General features: G+C 40.3%; 1 protein-coding gene across 4 annotated transcripts in view; it reads right to left on the reverse strand.

Annotated features, from left to right (window-relative positions):
• Window positions 1-19,331, reverse strand: part of appa (amyloid beta precursor protein a) — a 183,801-nt gene that overhangs the window by 90,341 nt on the left and 74,129 nt on the right. For all 4 annotated transcript variants that reach the window (XM_043701400.2, XM_043701399.2, XM_043701398.2 and 1 more), the window contains exon 3: window positions 8,197-8,326. In XM_043701400.2, coding sequence (XP_043557335.1) covers window positions 8,197-8,326 — 130 coding nt within the window. The remainder of the gene's footprint in view (window positions 1-8,196; window positions 8,327-19,331) is intronic.

Genomic DNA, 19,331 nt, shown 5'->3' on the forward strand with positions numbered 1-19,331 from the left:
AAAGCATAAGGATCATTATTGGTGGCTCACAGCATCTCCTGATGAGCAAAGGATGAACATTAAATGCTGATTTTACTTGTGGCATGACAACAGATGAATAGATCTGAAAATGTGTTGCTGGAAAAGCGCAGATCAGGCAGCATCCAGGGAACAGTAGAATCGACGTTTCGTGCATAAGCCCTTCTTCAGGAATGAAGAAGGGCTTATGCCCGAAACGTCGATTCTCCTGTCATTCCTGAAGAAGGGCTTATGCCCGAAACGTCGATTCTCCTGTTCCCTGGATGCTGCCTGACCTGCTGCGCTTTTCCAGCAACACATTTTCAGCTCTGATCTCCAGCATCTGCAGACCTCACTTTCTCCTCAACAGATGAATAGATGACAATCAAGAAGAATCATACTAAACGCAGTAATTTTAGAAAGGAATTAAGAGAGGCATAGAGACTGTCTACAAACAGAATGGCAGTTAATATTAAAAGGAATCCAAAAATCTTCTACCGAAACATAAATAGCAACCAGGTAGTGAAAGTTGGGATGTGTCCTATTAGAAACAGAAATTGGTGAATGCTTATAGATGTAGGACAAGGTTAGAATGCTTACAGTATTTTTATATTGGTGTTTAATAAGGAAGTGAATGTTGACAGAATATCATAAGTAGTAGAAATGGCAGACAGATGGGGTGCAAATTAATAGTCAGTCTTTCCAATACATCATTCCTATATTTAGAGATGATAAGTCACGTGTTTAGATAGCTTGCATCGCAGGCTCCTAAAGGAAGTGAAGATAGTAGAAGGACCAGCCATAAATCTTTCAATTTCCTCTGCATATGGAGGAGGGAATTGGAGGGTGACATCTTTATCTGCCCTACAGAGCGTCAACATAGACTTGATGGCCAAATGGCTTCCTGTGTTGTGATGATTCTATGAAATTAACAGAAGGACGATTTTTGACTCGCTGGAATTACATCAAGCACAAAATAAAATACTTATACTTGCTAATGGACAATCTTTCAATCTTAAAGCATTGCTGTTGAGTTTCTTGTATCCCTGCTCCACTTATACTAGTGCACTACAATGGGAGTACTGAAGGTTAATGGACTTTATGGTGGCGGGGGGGGGGAGCGATGAAAGACTGTGAAGCAAGCTAGCACTATGTGAGAATTAATTTCGTCTTCTCCAAAAAGCATAATAATATCCCTCCAGTTCCCAAAGTCTAACCTGGGTGAAACAATTATTTGAATGAATTCTTTTTGTTAAAGAACTGTCTGCTTTTGTTCCTCCTCCAATCTCATTTGATCAGCAACATGGTTTTAATTTGAAGGCATTTCACCACCTCAACATTAATGATAATAACTATGCGTCAGGGGTCAAGAGTCCAGGGTAGGCCGAGAAATGACAGCTGTGGAGCAGGCAGAATCAGGACAACCTTTTGACAACATGGAGCATGGCCATTGCCAATGTAAGCATTTCTTCTTGTGATGCAATTGAGAGTCACACCTTTATGTGAACATTTAAGATTGAAGCTGCACAAGTAAAACTTACTAATTGCTGTTACTGGGGCAGCAGAAGATTTTAGTTTGCTGAGAGAGAAGTGCAATGTATTGGATCCACAAAACTAAGTAAAACATTACAACTGTTGCAAAACTTGAAAGGGTTCAGAAATCATTTACAACGATGTTGTCAGGGTTGGAGGATTTGAGCTACAGGGAGAGACTGAATACGCTGGGTTGTTTTCCCTGGAGCGTCAGAGGCTGATGGGTGACCTCAGAGGTTTATAAAATCACGAGGGGCATGAATAGTATAAATAGACAAAATCTTTTCCCTGGGGTGGGGGAGTCCAGAACTAGAGGGCATAGGTTCAGGGTGAAAAGGGATCGATGTAAAAGAGACCTAAGGGGCAACATTTTCACACAGAGGGTGGTGCATGTATGGAATGAGTTGCCAAAGGAACTGGTAGAGGCTGGTACAATTGTAGCATTTAAAAGGCATCTGGATGTGTATATGAATAGGAAGGGTTGAGAGGGATATGGGCCAAGTGCTGGCAAATAGGACTAGATTAGGTTAGGATATCTGGTCAGCATGGACAAGTTGGACCGAAAGGTCTGTTACCGTGCTGTACATCTCTAAGACTCTATAACAAGTGACCTCTCTTATAGCAACCTAAATCAAATATATTCATTCTAAAACATTTTAATTTTGGAAATAAGGTAATGTAGAATGATTTTTATCACTAATGAAAGAAAATAAATCAGAAGTTACTGACATTGTTCTCACTTCTATTCAGCTATAAATCTTGATTAGAAGTTTCCACTCAGTTGTACATTTTTTAGTGCAGAGGATTGTAGATTGTTTAAGCACAATTCAATCTAAAACAAAGCAAATTTCTTGATCCATTACACTAGTTTAATCATTGAGAGAGAATGGCTATACAACCGAAATAGGCAATTTTTGCTCATCATGACCCTACTAATGCAGAGACCATCTCAGTTAGCTAACTCTCAACCTTCTTTCCGTGAAACTGAAAATTTTCCAGTGCTTTTTTTAAAGCCATGATTGAATCTGCTTTCACCATACTGTCCTACCAAAACCTAATCACTTCATACTTTAAAGGAGTACCATTCCAACTTCTCCATTCTAGCTATGTAACGAGCTTCAGGGTTGAAACGCATTGTTGTAAATATGTACAGCTCCCTCTTTAATGTGTCCTTGAGTAAGCACGGTCAGATGGATGGTTGATTTGCAATACAGTAATACCAACCCTGTGGGTTCAATTCAGGTACTGACTGAGGCTACCATGAAGGACTCTCCTTGTTAATCTTAAGCCTCAGGTTAAACTACCAGATGTCTCTCTGTCTAATGAGGAAATATCTCTATAGTCTAGGATGGTTATGGCGACTTCACTTCAAAGCACATTGGACAGACGACAGCATTTCAGGCCAAACTCTTGCATTATTAAGGTTCTACACAACTTGCCTTTTGTTTATAAATCCCAGGATTATATTTGCTTCATTAACCACCTTCACACCAGCCCTGCCAACCTGTTATTTCTGTAGATATACCCCAGTCCCTTCCGCTCCTGCACACCTTGAGGATGGTCTCCATTGTTTTATTTTGTCTATCCTCATTCTTCACCAAAAAAATCACTTGCTGTGTTTCTGCATTAAGTTTTTTTTTGTTTAATTTGTTCTTGGGATGTGGGCATTGCTGACTGGGCCAGCATTTATTGCCTGCCCCAATTATCCTTGAGGTGGTGGTTGTAAGCTGCTTTCTTGAACTGCTATTAGTTCTGAACAGGCCTACTGTTCCCCACCAATTCCGCCAGACTCTGCCCTCATGACATCTGTCACTATTCTCCTCACAGTTCACAATATTATGTTGGAAGCCAGTGCAGTCACAACACTGGCCACATCCCCAAAACAGAATGATCCATGATTGAAAATCGTTGCTAATATTGTCCAGTTTCTCTTAAATTCAAGCCAGCTATTTTGGTGCAAGGAGACTGAAAGGAACATTTATAATGAATTTCAGTATAATTTCTTCTTAATTAATTAGAACACAATGTTAATATTAGCCAACTAGAAAATAGTTTCAAATACATAAGCTTTCTCAGTTGTTTAAAGTTTGGCTACTGGGACTGAGGTTCACAAGGAGGTGGTGTTAGCAATTCTGCAAAGTGCGAAAATAGATAAATTCCCTGGCCCAGATGGGATTTATCCTCAGATTCTCTGGGAACCAGGGAGGAGACTGCCGAGCCTTTGGTCTACAGGAATAGTGCCAGAAGACTGCAGAACAGCAAATGTTGTTCCCTTGTTCAAGAAGGGGAGTAGAGACACACTGGTAATTATAGACTAGTGAGCCTTATTTGGTTGTAGGTAAAGAGTTGGAAAAGGTTACAAGAGATTGGATTTGTAATAGTTTAGAAAGGAATAACTCGATTAGGAATAGTCAACACGGTTTTGTGAAGGGAAGGTCATGCCTCACAAACCTTATTGAGTTCTTTGAGAAGGTGACCAAACAGGTAGATGAGAGTAAAGTGACTGATGTAGTGTATATGGATTTCAGTAAGACGTTTGATGAGGTTCCCCATGGTAGACTATTGCACAAAATATGAAGGCATAGGATTGAGGGTGATTTAGCGGTTTGGATCAGAAATTGGCTAGCTGAAAGAAGACAGAGGATGGTGGTATTTGATGGAAATTGTTCATCCTGGGTTCAGTTACTCGTGGTGAACTGCAAAGACCTGTTTTGGGGCCAGTGCTGTTTGCCATTTTTATATATGACCTGAATGAGGGCGTACAAGGATGGGTTAGTAAATTTGCAGATGACACTAAAGATAATGTTGAAGGATATTGTTGGTTACAGAGAGACATAGATAAGCTGTAGAACTGGGTTAAAAGGGTGCAAAAGAGTTTTAAGCGGAAAGGTGTGAGGTGATTCACTTTGGAAGGAGTAACAGGAATGCAGAGTACTGGGCTTATGATAAGATTCTTGGGAGTGTAGATGAGCAGAGAGATCTCTCTGTCCATGTACATAGATCCCTGAAAATTGCCACCCAAGTTGGTAGGGTTGTTAAGAAAGCATACGGTGTGTTAGCTTTTATTGGTAGAGGGATTCGGTTTCGGAGCCATGAGGTCGGCACGGTGGCACTGCTGCCTCACAGAGCCAGAGACCTGGGTTCAATTTCCGCCTCGGGGAACTGTCTGTGTGGAGTTTGCACATTCTCCCAGTGTCTGTGTGGGTTTCCTCTGGGTGCTCCGGTTTCCTCCCACAGTCCAAAGATGTGCAGGTTAGGGGAATTGGCCATGCTAAATTGCCCGTAGTGTGAGGTGAATGGGTAAATGCAAGGGAATGGGTCTGGGTGGTTTGCTCTTTGGAGGGTCGCTCTTCGGAGGGTCGGTGTGGACTTGTTGGGCCGACGAGCCTGTTTCCGCACTGTAAGTAATCTAAGGTCATGCTGCAGCTGTACAAAACTCTGGTGCGGCCGCATTTGGAATATTGCATACTGTTCTGATCACAGGATTATAGGAAGGACGTGGAAGCTTTAGAAAGGGTTCAGAGGAGATTAACTGGGACATTGCCTGGTATGGAAGGAAGGCTGAGGGACCTGAGATCGTTTTTATTAGAGAGAAGGTTGAGAGATGATTTAATTGAGATATATAAGATAATCAGTGTTAGATAGGGTGGACAGTGAGAGCCTTTTTCCTTGGATGGTGATGGCTAGCACGAGGGGATATAGCTTTAAATTGAGAGGTAATACATATAGGAGAGATATCAGAGGTTTTTTTTTTACTCATAGTAGTAAGGGTGTGGAAAGCACTGCCTGCAACAGTAGTAGACTCACCAACTTTAAGGGCATTTAAATGGTCATTGGATAGACACATGGATCAAAATGGAATAATGTAGGTTAGATGGGCTTCGGATTGGTTTCACAGGTCGGCTCGACATCTAGGGCCAAAGGGTCTGTACTACGCTGTAATGTTCTATTTGATTCTATCAGTAAGTATACTGATTAAAATGCTTCTTTTTTGTGATAATCACATATTCAGATGTATTAAAACTGTACCAAATTACCAAAAATAAATCAAGGAATGGTGTTTAAGCAAAAATATTTTAAAAGTTATGTTTCAAAGCGAATGGACTGGTTCATGGCAAAATTCACATTCAATGGTAAGTAAATGTGGAAACTTGCCCCAGCTCACAACTAGCGCAGCTTGTGGCATAATATCAATATCTGTTGAAAGGGAGAAAACTATACCGAGGCTGATCTGAGGCATTATAAATTATTATTTAAATAGGATTGATCTTTCAACATCAGCAACTGGAAATATTTCACTAAACTCAGCTAAAGAGACCACACAAGTTTCACTTTGGGAGGTCAGCCATGTTGGTGCAATACTCACACTGTACTTGTTCTAAGGTGAATTAATGAGATTTTGTGCAAATCTCCTATGTGATAAAATGTTTATTTTATTCTAAACTTGCTGAATGCCAGATGTTGTTGAGAACTGATGATGGATCATCCCATTACCCATTCTTCCATATACTCTTCTGTCCAACACTCTCATCCAAAGTATTTCATTTATCAACCTAACTAGACAGTTCATGGTTGGATATTGATCACATTGGGAAGGTATTTGCATTTGGTTCCGTTATATTTAAAAATTAATTAGAAATTGTGTAAACCTAATTGAGTAAAAGGATTTCAAGAGATTATGTCTTTGGCTGATTGAGCACTCTCTCCAGCAGCTGTGCACCCATTTTGCTTTTAGTATGTAGATAGCAAAAAGAAATTTGAAAAACAATAGATTAACATTAGATTCTTCAACTATGTAACAGACATTAGTTATGAGGAAGGTTGAGAGTACTCTAATATTGAAGCACTTCAAATTAGTAATGAGAATAAATAAGTTAGATACTGCAGAGGTTGGTTTCATTCTGGAATAGTGCTAGTCCAATATTTTAAAAATATTTTTAACCCTCAAGATGTTCATTAGAGATGGTATATTTTTAATTCATTTGTGAGGTGAGAACTTATTGCCCAACCCCAAATGCTCTTCAGAAGGGGTTGGTAAACCACAGTGCTGAACCGCTGCAGTCATTATTTGTGGGCGGCACGGTGGCACAGTGGTTAGCACTGCTGCCTCACAGCGCCAGAGACCCGGGTTCAATTCCCGCCTCAGGCGACTGACTGTGTGGAGTTTGCACGTTCTCCCCGTGTCTGCGTGGGTTTCCTCCGGGTGCTCCGGTTTCCTCCCACAATCCAAAGATGTGCAGGGTCAGGTGAATTGGCCATGCTAAATTGCCCGTAGTGTTAGATAAGGGGTAAATGTAGGGGTATGGGTGGGTTTCGCTTCGGCGGGTCGGTGTGGACTTGTTGGGCCGAAGGGCCTGTTTCCACACTGTAATCTAATCTAATCTAATTATGATTAAGGTGATTCACATCGTGCAAATTGGGAGTTTCAGTATTCTGGAGGTGACCAACGATTTTGAAGGAACAAAGCTCTAATATCACACTATGCGTATTTGGATGGGATTCTGCACATGGAGATTCCTTTAAACCTAGCAGGGCCACAAACAGGAATTGAGCTGTTTCTCATTGCAAATGGGCTATTTGTCAGGGACACTGATTGTAAGAGATGGCAAAAGTTTTCAACTTCTCCTCCAATCTTGGTGTTGACCCAGCCTAAGGTAACTTCAAACTTACCTGTAGTAAAATCATTGGTCAAAAACAGATCTTGCTCATGACTTCAGTGTTATACTGACCAATTTTATAAATTGTGGACTAGCTTCATTGTATTAAGTAGGCTAATTACTTTATGTAACTAAACCAAGGTACTCACAGTTGAATGATATGAAAGCTGTTATGGAACCATTGTCTCAAAAACTGCAACACAGTCATGGAATTGTACTGGGAATAGACTAACATACATTGAAGTGTCAAGAATGAAGTGTTAGCTAGGATGGCAGATTTGGACGATTCTCATTCATATAGACTTAGATATTTCCTCTGACTAATGGCTCAAAACGTAGACAAGGTATATGCTTCTGTTTCCTGTCTGTTTCCATGGCTAGTTCTTCCTGAAACAGGTCACTAGCCTGTTGCAGAAACTGCAGCTTGAAGACTGCCAGTCCACATCAATATAGTCAACTGGGAGACTCTCCTATTATTAAAATCTGTCATGAGTGCACTGAAAAATTTATAGGTTGATACTCAACCTGTATGACCATATTATGAATACATCTTTCTTCGTTTTCAAGTTCTGGAGCAGGACTCAAATCCAGAGCTCTAGTTCAGAGGCAGCGATGCTACTCACTGCAGAGAAAGAACTCCATCATAAATGTGACAGGGTAAAAATTTAAACATGACAAATAAGTGCATTGGAAAAAGCTTGACAAAAATATTAGATTATAGGAAACATTGCGTTCAAGACAAAAGCATGCTTACTACAATTATTTTAGTATAGAATTATTGAACTTGATCTCCATTTTAACAAAAGAATGGTGTACCATTTTCGCTACTGTTTCCATTATGACTGGATGTTATGTGGGTGTTATAAGAGGAGCTCTTAAAACAGAGAATGTTCAAAAAAATTCATTTCCAGAGACTATTCTTCTAGACAATGTGGAGCATTTCAGACATGTAAGTTTATAAACAATTACAAGAATAACTTGAAATAAAGAAGAAAGCAACACCACATACCCAAACATCTGTAAGGAACGACGATGTGGGGGTGGCCTTTACACTGCTTACGGCCCTTTTTACACCAGTTTTGGATTGTGACAGGTTGGTTGGCCTCAACAACATTTGTTATTTGCAAATCAGGATAAACCTAGGAGAGAAAAATATAAATTTAAAAACACAATCTTGAAAGTAATAATATCAAACTCTGTAACCTTGATTCAGCCAGCATTCAAATCCCTGATGGTCATATTTCTGAATTGCTGAATATGCAATTTTCATTGTCACTGATTCTTTGACACACAGGACAGTCTTTTGCATGCCTGAAAACAACTTTGCTCTTGAAGCTCAATTCATCAGTGACAACTATTCCCTGGAGAAACTGATTTGGTTGGCTATGTATTTTCAAGGATCAACACAACAATGCATTCTGGGGCTTAGAGGAAAGAAATACGTATTCTAGCTGATCGACTGAAAATAACATGCATTTTAAGTTCAATAGTGTCATAACTAGAAAGGCATTTCAGGTCAGTTAAGAAGGAAATCTTAAATTCAACTTAAAATGGAAAATTTTTACTGTATAAAGAAACCTCCATCACTCACCCACTCGTGTTCCACTTTAAATGCAATTATTAAACTCTTTTTAAAACCATGTGTCATAGACGCAAATTCTGTGGTAGTGTTTCACATATGCCTACCTTTGTGTAAGTTCTTTTTCATGGTTTATTTTAGCCTTGATCTCCTAAGCTTGTTATCACTTTGCTCGTCAGTGAAAAGAACTATTTACCTCAACATAACACTCGATAATTTAAGATTCAAATTGGTCACCCCCTTAACTTCTTGTCTCTATTAATATATCTTGCCTCTGTGGCAACATTCTAGCAACCTACACACTGATTTTAAGCCATTATTATTTCCTTATAATGACATAACCAAAACAGTGCAAATTCACCCCAACTTGATCATAAAGTCAACATTAATCCAGTGCTCTATACCTCTTTGCAAATATGATAGGACTCAGTAAAACATTCAGCTTAAACAACTTGCACTGCCAACTTCATGATGTTTATCCATCAAATCTTTAACACTAATTATAATTTTACCTTTTAAATTCTTCCTTTCCCAATTATTTTCAAAGTACCTTGTTTCATTATTCTATGCCAAAGACCATATCCGTCAATAACTTTTCATGATCAAAAATTGCAATATTCAACCTAAATTTCAATGTTCTTCCCTCAATTTCCACTACATCTGTGCACGTACAATCCTTAGATCCATGTGAGACACTCAATTCCGATATTTCAAGATCCCAAAACCTTCCTTTACTGTTGCATTTTATGTTTAGCAACCATCTCTATCTATTCAGTAGAAACCTTTCCATTGATTTCTTTGTGTTTGACACTTATGTGGCATCAAGGATTATGACCTCTAAGCATGAACGAGACAGAATGTGAAGATTCATTTATTTGCATAAAAAGTCTGATGCCAAACATATTAAAGCAAGTTTCATTTTATCAGTGGCATTCCCATTTTTAAAACTTGACTTTGAATGAGAGCTCATTCAATTGCCATTTAAATATAGGCAACTGCGTTCTAGACCTAGGCCCACTGGAATCCTGGTTGAAACTAACAAGTCAAATTGAATACTTACTACTATACATAGGTTTATTCTACTAGTCCAGACTGTATTACAGCTCAGCTACTAGAGATGAAAAAAATGTTATCATAAAATTCCATTAAGTCCTGACTACCTGCATTTTTAATCAACGGAACAGAATGAAAATTCTTTGCTGGCTATTTTTCACAAACATGCTACTACCTTTGTATAAATGTTTGTTGAAGGATAATCAAACATTGCATTCAAAATTTGAAAAAAATATTTTCATTATAGTCCTCTGTATATAAAGTCTGTTTTTGGCTGATTACTAGATTTTTTTTTCAAATAAAAAGGCTGAGTCCGAAATAGGAATCCCCAAGACAACTGAAATCACATTGCAGTTACTTTCAATATCAATGTTAAATGTGACTGTGGAAGTGAAAAGATCCAATGCTTAAAACGTTGCTACCTTGGTCGCACACAGTTAATCATCAAAAGCTAAACACACCTCACATAGGTATTTCAGTGTTGCACAGCACAATTGTTTCTGCTGTTCTCTATTTAGAGAAGCACAATGGAGCCCTTGAGAAGAAAAGGTCAACAACTGTACTATTTTCTAGATTTTAAACAATGCCAGCCATTTTATTGTAAAACATGAACCAAAAATGAACAAGACTGAACTAACACCACCAGCCCCATAAGATAAATACTAATGAAACTATATGCATGGAAAATAGTCACTGACAAGTAACAAGGCTATGTGGGCATGGTTTAAATCTTTTTTTGAATACATTAGAATGTGGCTAACACAACCCGCAATATTTTTGTCCACCACTAAATGCCATTTGTTAAAGTGTGAAACACCAACTGCGTGGCTTCCTAGGCCCTTTCAGAAGTCACAGAAGGGCCAATTAAATTGCAATGGTCAGGAGTCATATGTAGGCCAGACTGGACAAAGAAAACAGATTTCCATCCCAAAAATATGTTAGAGAACACATTACTGAGAAAAGTTTTTTGTACCATATTTTATTCAATGATTTCAAATTAAATCCTCCATTACGACAGAGATGTTTAACTCATAAGTCCCAGTCATTAGACCAGATCTCTTCATTAGAAGAAAACGAGGACTGTAGACGCAGGAGGTTAGTGTCGAAAAATGTGGTACTAGAAAAGCACAGCAGGTCAGGCATCCAAGGAGCAGTAGAGTTGACGTTTTTGGCATGAGGAATGTGGGGGGTAAGGGGCTGAGAGATAAATAGGAGGGTGGGGGTAAGGTAACTGGGAAGGTGCTACATAGATGCAGGTTACAGGGTTGATAGTGATAGTTGGAGGGGAGGGTGGAGTGGACAGGGAGGACAGTTCAAAAGGGCAATGGAGGGTTGGATCTAGGTGGTGGTGGGGGGGGAGAGGAGATAAGGAAACTGATGAAGTCGATATTAATGCTGTGTGGTTGGAAGGTTCCAAGGCAGAAGATGAGGCGTTCTTCCTCCAGTCATTGAGTGGCTTGGATTTGGCTCAAGACTTGTAGAGTGGGAGGCGAAGTTGAAATGGTCAGCCACAGGTCGGTGGGGTTGTTTGGGCTGTGTGTGTGTTATGGAGATGTTCCCTGAACCGTTCTGCGAGTTGGCGGTCGGTATCCCTAACATAGAGGAGACCACATCGAGAGCAATGGACACAGTAGTTGGGGTGCTTGGATGTGCAGAATTAGTAGACCAGTAATTCAATCACTATGCTACCGTGTTTCTCATGCTGCACTAATGCATTACCATGGGTAGAATAGTTTGCAGGATATCAGTAGAATGGTGACTGCTTAATGCAACAGAATTTTACTCACCCTTCTTTCAGTACCTAGGTTACATTTTACTTGTAATGACTCCTTTTGAAGTAAGTGCAGTACAATTTAACAAGGGGCTGCTAAGTGCACTCAACTTGTCCAAAATGCATTGAAGTGACCCTTTTTGAGATTAGGTCTCTCATTCTTTGCATTGGAAGCATGAAAGGATAACAGTTGGAGTGGTTTAAAACCAAAGTGCATAAAGCCTATGGGTATTCAATCTGGAGACAAAGATTCTTTCGAAAAACCTCAGAAGTGCCATCCCTCTTTTTCACAATCTGTAAAAATGCTTATCATACCTGGGATTGAATTACTGAAACTCCAGTTATCAGCAGCTTTGGAACTTGCATTCCAGTTGCATTACATAATGAAGTTAGTTATCACACAAGAAATTTATTCCCTCAGGGCTTCAAGTTTAAGCAACTGAATGCACAATGGAGTATTTTGTTTTGCCATCTAAATGCTTATTCATAAAGCATTGAAGTTGCACACTGTTCCATCCACAATGCCAAGTGCATCAAGGAAAAAAACAACCCAACCCCACCCCATCTCAGGTCAGTTAATCAATTCATTTGAAGCACCCTCTCTGGAGAAAAACCCAAATGAAATGGAAGTCAAAGTTGGGTGATGTGGATGGGAGTCTGATAGTTCTCCTCTTGTTGCATGGCTTACTTACACATTAAGGTTTGACCAATGCCGCATGAGTACCAGCCTTTGCTCTTGGCTCATGCAATGCGAAGCAAAATCCATTCAATATTCATATAAGATCACTCAGCTATTTTACCAAAAAAAGTAGTATATTAAAATGTGCCAGTTGCAGCTGATGTCAGGTGACATCCTTTAGATGAGCTTATACTGCTTACTTAAAGTGAATTTGGTTGACTGCACCAGGTTTTACTGAGGTGAAGCTGAAACAAGTTCATATGCACATAAAATAGGCCTAAAAAAGCCCCACCTTTGAAGTCCTGTATGCATCGACTGGTTACAATCAACCTTAAAAATAACAATCCTCCTGACCATTCATGTAAAAACAACTGGGCCACTGCATTTAATATTGATGTTGCAGTTTATTCACTTCCTGAAGTAATTGGCAAGGTACTGTGAATAAGCTTATTAAGCAAAAATCTCAAACAGAGGTAAAGGGTAAAGTACAACAAATGACTAGTCTTATAGAAGATAAATGCTGAGTCACAATGGTACTGCACGATAGTTTCAATTGAGCATTAGGCATCCATATTTTAAGAAAATGCTACATTTTTGAGCTCTTTGCCTCTACAGGCTCAAGTATCCCAACCAACTACATTTGCTCAAGTGGTCATTCATTAATTCAACAATCCAAATCTTTTTCAATATATAATTACATTCTCAAACTGTAAACCTTTGCTATAAATTCTGTGTCTTATGATCTTATGCTCCACAACCACCTGATTAAAGAGCAGTGCTCTGAAAGCGAGTGCTTCCAAATAAACCTGTTGGACTATAACCTGGTGTTGCTTGATTTTTAACTTTGTACACCCCAGTCCAACACCATCATCTCTAAATCATTAAATATAGGCATTTTCAACACTTAGCATTGGCAAGATGTGGGATGTACCACAGCCATGTAAATCCTGTTCACATACAAACTTGACAGTATGGTTCAAGCAAGGAATTAAAATAATAACTTGTTTTCTGTTTTACTCAGCTCATCCAGAAAACTGAACGTGATTCAGAGAGATCAGCTAACTTAGCACAGATCAAGCAATGCACTGACAGAGAATCTTCATCGAGTTTGTGCCTCATAATTTGGGGAAAGATCTGGAGCTGCGCATGTCACGAGTTCAAGCCAAAGACATAAATTCTTAATCTCGCAAGGAATTAAGGGATACGGACAGAGTGTGGGTAAGTGGCGTTGAAATGCCCATCAGCCATGATTGAATGGCGGAGTGGACTCGATGGGCCGAATGGTCTTACTGTACTCCTATTTCTTATGGTCTTATGGAGTTTCACATAATCCATATTACTTATCTTTTCAGAGAAAAAAAAAGAGGAATATCTATTACTCATAGAGATGTACAGCACGGAAACTTCATCTCATCCCATTTGCCAGCACTTGGCCTATATCCCTCCTACTGATATAGGATATGGATATAGGTATACTTCATATTCATATAAGCACCCAGATGCCTTTTAAATGCTGTAATTGTACCAGCCTCCAACACTTCCTCTGGCAGCTCATTCCATATGTTGTCCCGCTGTCCCCTTCTGTCGAAGCAAAGCACAGGGACACAGTACGCATTTACTTCCTTCATCTTTATTCTGGACCCTGGAGGGAGAGAGAATGATCGCTCATGTGTACAGAGACATGAGGTCACTGTCTTCTCTGGAACAGCAGTTTCTTAATGAATTATATAGTCATTTTACAGGGAGGAGCATCCAGTTAAGGCAATATACATATTGATCAGGTGACTGTTATAATCAATGAGTATCAATAGCAGAGACCAAGCCCTTTACTGTTATACAATGAATGTTCTTAAACTTGTTAACTGGATTCATACAATGGATATTTTTTCCCTTGTCAACTGACCTTGCATACTGAATGCTTCCAATACTGCTAAATGGCTGTACATAATGAATGCTTTTCCACCTTCTTAACCCATTACTTTTGCCTCCAATACCCCATTGTTAACTAAATTCTTATCCGATATGAGTCATGCTCAGTTGAACCTCTTGTTTCACAAAACTCAGAACTTAACTCTTTCCCTGCCTGCTTATACCCTATACACATTATCACATACATTCACCACACTGTGTGAGAAAAAGTTGCCCCTTTGGTACCTTTTATATCTTTCACCTCTCACCCTAAACCTATGCCCTCTAATTCTGGACCCCACCTCAGGAAAAGACCTTGTCTAGTTACCCTATTCATACCCCTCATGATTTTATAAACCTCTATAAAGTCATCCCTCAGCTTCTGATGCTCCAGGAAAAACAGCCCCAGACCATTCAGCCCAAATCCTCCAACCCTGGCAACATCCTTGCAAATTTTTTCTACATCCTTCGATATGAAGGAGACCGAAACTGCATGTAATATTCCAAAAGTGGCCGCACCAATGTCTAGTACAGCTGCAACATGACCTCCCAACTCCTATGCTCATGGCTATGACCAATAAAGGAAAGCATACCAAAGGTCTTCTTCACTATCCTATCTACCTGCGACTCTACTTTCAAGGAACTATGAACAGCACTCTAAGGTCTCTTTGTTCAACAACACTCCCTAGGACCTTACCATTAAGTATATAAGTCCTGCTCTGATTTGCTTTTCCAAAATGCAGCGCCTCACATTTATCTAAATTAAACCCCACCTGCCGTTCCTCAGCCCATTGACCTATCCGATCAAGATCCTGTTGCAATCTAAGGTAATCTTCTTCGCTGACCACTACACCTCCAATTTTGGTCTCATCTATAAACTTACTAACTATACCTCTTATGCTCACATCCAAATCATTCACATAAATGCCACTAAGTAGTGGACTCAGCACCAATTCTTGTGGCATATCACGGGTCATAGGCCTCCAGTCTGAAAAGCAACTCTCCACCACCACTCTGTCTCCTACCTTCAAGCCAGTTCTGCATCCAAATGGCTAGTTCTCCCTGTATTCCGTCAGATCTAACCTCACCCCCAACCCTCCTCTCATTTATCTCTCCACCCTGAGTTTTTTTTAAAAATGCAGAAGATAGGGATTCGTTTTTGGGGGGCGGGGTGTAGGAGTAAACAATAGGTATAAATAGAGCCCAAAGAGAGGAGAGAACAATTGGATAGACAAAGGAGTGGATAACGATCACCTGGAAGAATGAAAAGCTACTAATAGGGACAATGGATTGTGTGTACTAGCAGACCATGTGATAACAAGGCCTGATGTGTGGGGCTGGGGTAAGGATAGGGGAGGAAGGTGCTTCAAGCCCTAAAATAGTTGAACTCAATATTGAGTCCTGAAGGTTGTACAGTTCCCAAGCGGAAAATGAGATGCTGTTCTTCCAGTTTGTGCTGAGTTATGCCGCAATAAGCCTGAGACAGAGACAGAGATGTTGGCCAGGGAATACTGTGGTGTTTTGAAGCGGCAAAACCTTGGAGAGAAGGACAAGATGTGGAATGTCCAGATAGTTGACAGTCTGGTGCTCTGGCATGTGCAGATATGTCACAAAACATGGGCAGATGTTTGAGAGACTTGCCAATGCAGCTTGCCCAGGAAATAGTTTTGAGGATTCTTCTGAACCCTCTTCAAGAGGACAGTCAGGGTTCAGACGGGACTAGTATTCCTCACATCACATTAGACCTACAAAGGTTGCCAGAACCAGGAGAGCTCACCTGGGATGCTCTTTACCTTCAGGCTGGCCACTACTTGAAAAATCTCAAAGATTGCCAAGGCAGATACAGTAATATTTGATGTTCAGGAAAACAATCGGATTCTTACTAAAAAAAAAGAAAAAATGTCTTGAACCAGAAATATAATTATTCAACATGAATTTCTAACGGGAAAAATCTTGCTTTTGAATAATTGCATTGTAATTTTAGTCGATGTAACAAAAGGTTTACATAAGGGTAACGCACGAGATGTAATCTACCTTTATTTCTATATGGCATTCCATGAAGTTCCATGTAAAAGTCTAGTAAAGAATAAGGTCAGAGAATGAGCAGTATGGATTGCTGGCTGAAAAACAAATCAAGAGGATTGGTGAAACAAAAGGAAGCCAGAGTGGCCAAGAATAGAATTGTGCTGAAATGGCTGTTCACAATTTACAATTAATTATTCAAACCAAACTTGTATTTCTAATTTTGTATTTTGTGCCAAATTGGAAAAGATTGTCAACACTGAAGAGGTCTGCAATAAATAAAATAAAAGCATCTTCAGAACTGTACTTAATTAGATTTTAGACTTAAGTCTGAAGCATTCAGGAGAAACCCAGTTGTTTTTCCAAAAAAAATAGAGGTCATACAGCATCGAAACAAGCCCTTCAACCAATGTTTATCCTGATCAACAAACACTCACTACATTAAACCTACAATTTATCTGCACCTGACCCATAGTCTATTATGTCCCAGCATTTTCAGTACTCATCCAGGTACTACTTAAATGTTGCAAGAGTAATGTGAATGAAGGTCAATGAAGGGATCTTGTAACTGTTTTTAAAAAAAAAATCAAGGCATTTCTTGAAAGCCACAGTCATCTGGTCACTAATCCACAGAGCTATCAGCTACTTGTCACCAACCAAAACTCCAGTCATACACACCTCTTGGTTCCAGCTTACCTGCAAACCAATCTACCACTGTTGCTTCAACAAACCCCTGTGTAAACAGTACCTACAATAAATGTCAGGTTAATTGTTTCTAAGTGCAGGAATTCTTCAATAGTCATTGGTTATTGAAACAGTTCCTTGCTCATTTATTTCAGTCTGTAAAGGTAGAGAATACCAGTAGTTTAAATAAAGAACTTTCCCATGGTTCTGCAAACACATTTTCAAGTGAGAATTGGATAAATATCTGAAATGCAATAGACTGGCAACAGGAGATTAGGATTATTATTGGCAAAGAACCAGTACAACTATTATGAACGGACACCTGGAAGTAGCTGAAAATGTGTTGCTGGAAAAGCGCAGCAGGTCAGGCAGCATCCAAAGGAACAGGAGAATCGACGTTTCGGGCATAAGCCCTTCTTCAGGAATCGGAGGAAGAGAGCTTCTTCAAGGAAGGCATCCTTGTAAGAGGATTCGCAGTAGGTTAAAATCTTCGAGGAGAAAGTGAGGACTGCAGATGCTGGAGATCAGAGCTGAAAATGTGTTGCTGGAAAAGCGCAGCAGGTCAGGCAGCATCCAAGGAACAGGAGAATCGACATTTCGGGCAGATTCCTGAAGAAGGGCTTATGCCCGAAACATCGATTCTCCTGTTCCTTGGATGCTGTCTGACCTGCTGCGCTTTTCCAGCAACACATTTTCAGCTCTGATCTCCAGCATCTGCAGTCCTCACTTTCTCCTCGGACACCTGGAAGTACTCAAGGATGCCCTCACAAGAACGGGGTACGTGCTCAACTCATCAACCACCCATTCAGACGTGCCACAGCAAGGAACCGTAATGACCTCCTCAGGAGACAGACACGGGCTGCAACTGACAGGGTACCCTTCGTTGTTCAATACTTCCCAGGGGCTGAAAAATTACACCATGTTCTTCGTGACATGCAACACATTATCAATGAGGATGAGCACCTCACCAAGACCTTCCCCACACCTCCACTACTTGCCTTTAAACAACCGCCAAACCTCAAACAGATCATTGTTCGTAGCAAACTGCCCCGCTCTCAGGACAACTCCATACAACCCTGTCACGGTGGACGCTGCAAGACGTGTCAGATTGTGGACATAGATACCACTATTACGCGTGGGAACACTCCCACCTTGAACATGGCAGGTACTCATGTGACTCAGCCAACATTGTCTATCTTATATGTTGCAGGCAAGGATGCCCGGAGGCATGGTACATTGAGGAAATCGAGCAAAGGCTACGACAACGGATGAATGGGCACCGCACAACAATCAACAGACTGGAGGGTTCCCTCCCAGTGGTCCACTTAACACTTCAGTGGTCCAGGACATTCAGCCTCAGACCTTCGGGTGACCATCCTCCAAGGTGGACTTCGGGACAGGCAGCAGAGGAAAGTGGCTGAGCAGAGGCTGATAGCTACGTTCGGTACCCATAGGGAGGGCCTCAACCGGGACCTTGGGTTCATGTCACATTACAGGTGATCACCATTGCACTACACACACACACACACACACACAAACAGATATTCCTTCACACACACACTCACATACACATGGACACAGGTACACACAGACGCGCACACAGACACCCACACACACACCCTTATAAACACACACACTCCCACACATGCACCCCCTCACAGACTTAAGACACTCTGCACTCACTACACACACACACACACACACACACACACACACACTTTCTCACACTCTCAATCCCCACCCCAGACAGACACACACACAGACAAAGACCCACATGCACACATATTTTGTGTGGTGACTTTTTTGTACTTGCAGAGTTACATTGCACTTTGCTCAAAAACTGCATACATTCATTTCGAACTCTGAGCTCAAAAACTGCATGAATTTATGTAAAACTCTGTTATCTCACTTTTTAGATTAGAATCAATCTAAACATCAGGTCATAGACAGAGAACACAGGGGGCTAATACCTTCAACATATTGTTGAGCTATCACCATTGTTAACAGCTAACTCGAGAATGCAACTTTTAAAAAAAAGGGTTTTGTGATTTACACATGAAAGAAGTGAAACTATCACTGTATTCTAACAGATGAAAGGCTTAACAGACAATCAATTCTTCAATGTATAATTTCAGTTACATCACACTGCAAATTTTTGCTATAAATTCTGTGTCACGATCGAGCCCTCCACAATCACCTGATGAAGGAGCGTCGCTCTGAAAGCTAGTGTGCTTCCAATTAAACCTGTTGGACTATAACCTGGTGTTGTGTGATTTTTAACTTCGAACTGCAATATGGTTTCAGGACACAAAACAGCCACAATCTGACAAAGCTGTAGAGTCACAGGATAAATGGCAGTCAGCCCATCATGCCAATGTTGGCTTCTTTTAGCCTTACACTGCCTGTTACCCAGGCATTTTATCATAGTTCTGAAAGATTTTCTTTTAT

The sequence above is a fragment of the Chiloscyllium plagiosum genome, unplaced genomic scaffold (genome assembly GCF_037043375.1).
Source record: "Chiloscyllium plagiosum isolate Xiang-an unplaced genomic scaffold, Cpla_swu_hap1 HiC_scaffold_12, whole genome shotgun sequence".
Taxonomy (NCBI): domain Eukaryota; kingdom Metazoa; phylum Chordata; class Chondrichthyes; order Orectolobiformes; family Hemiscylliidae; genus Chiloscyllium; species Chiloscyllium plagiosum.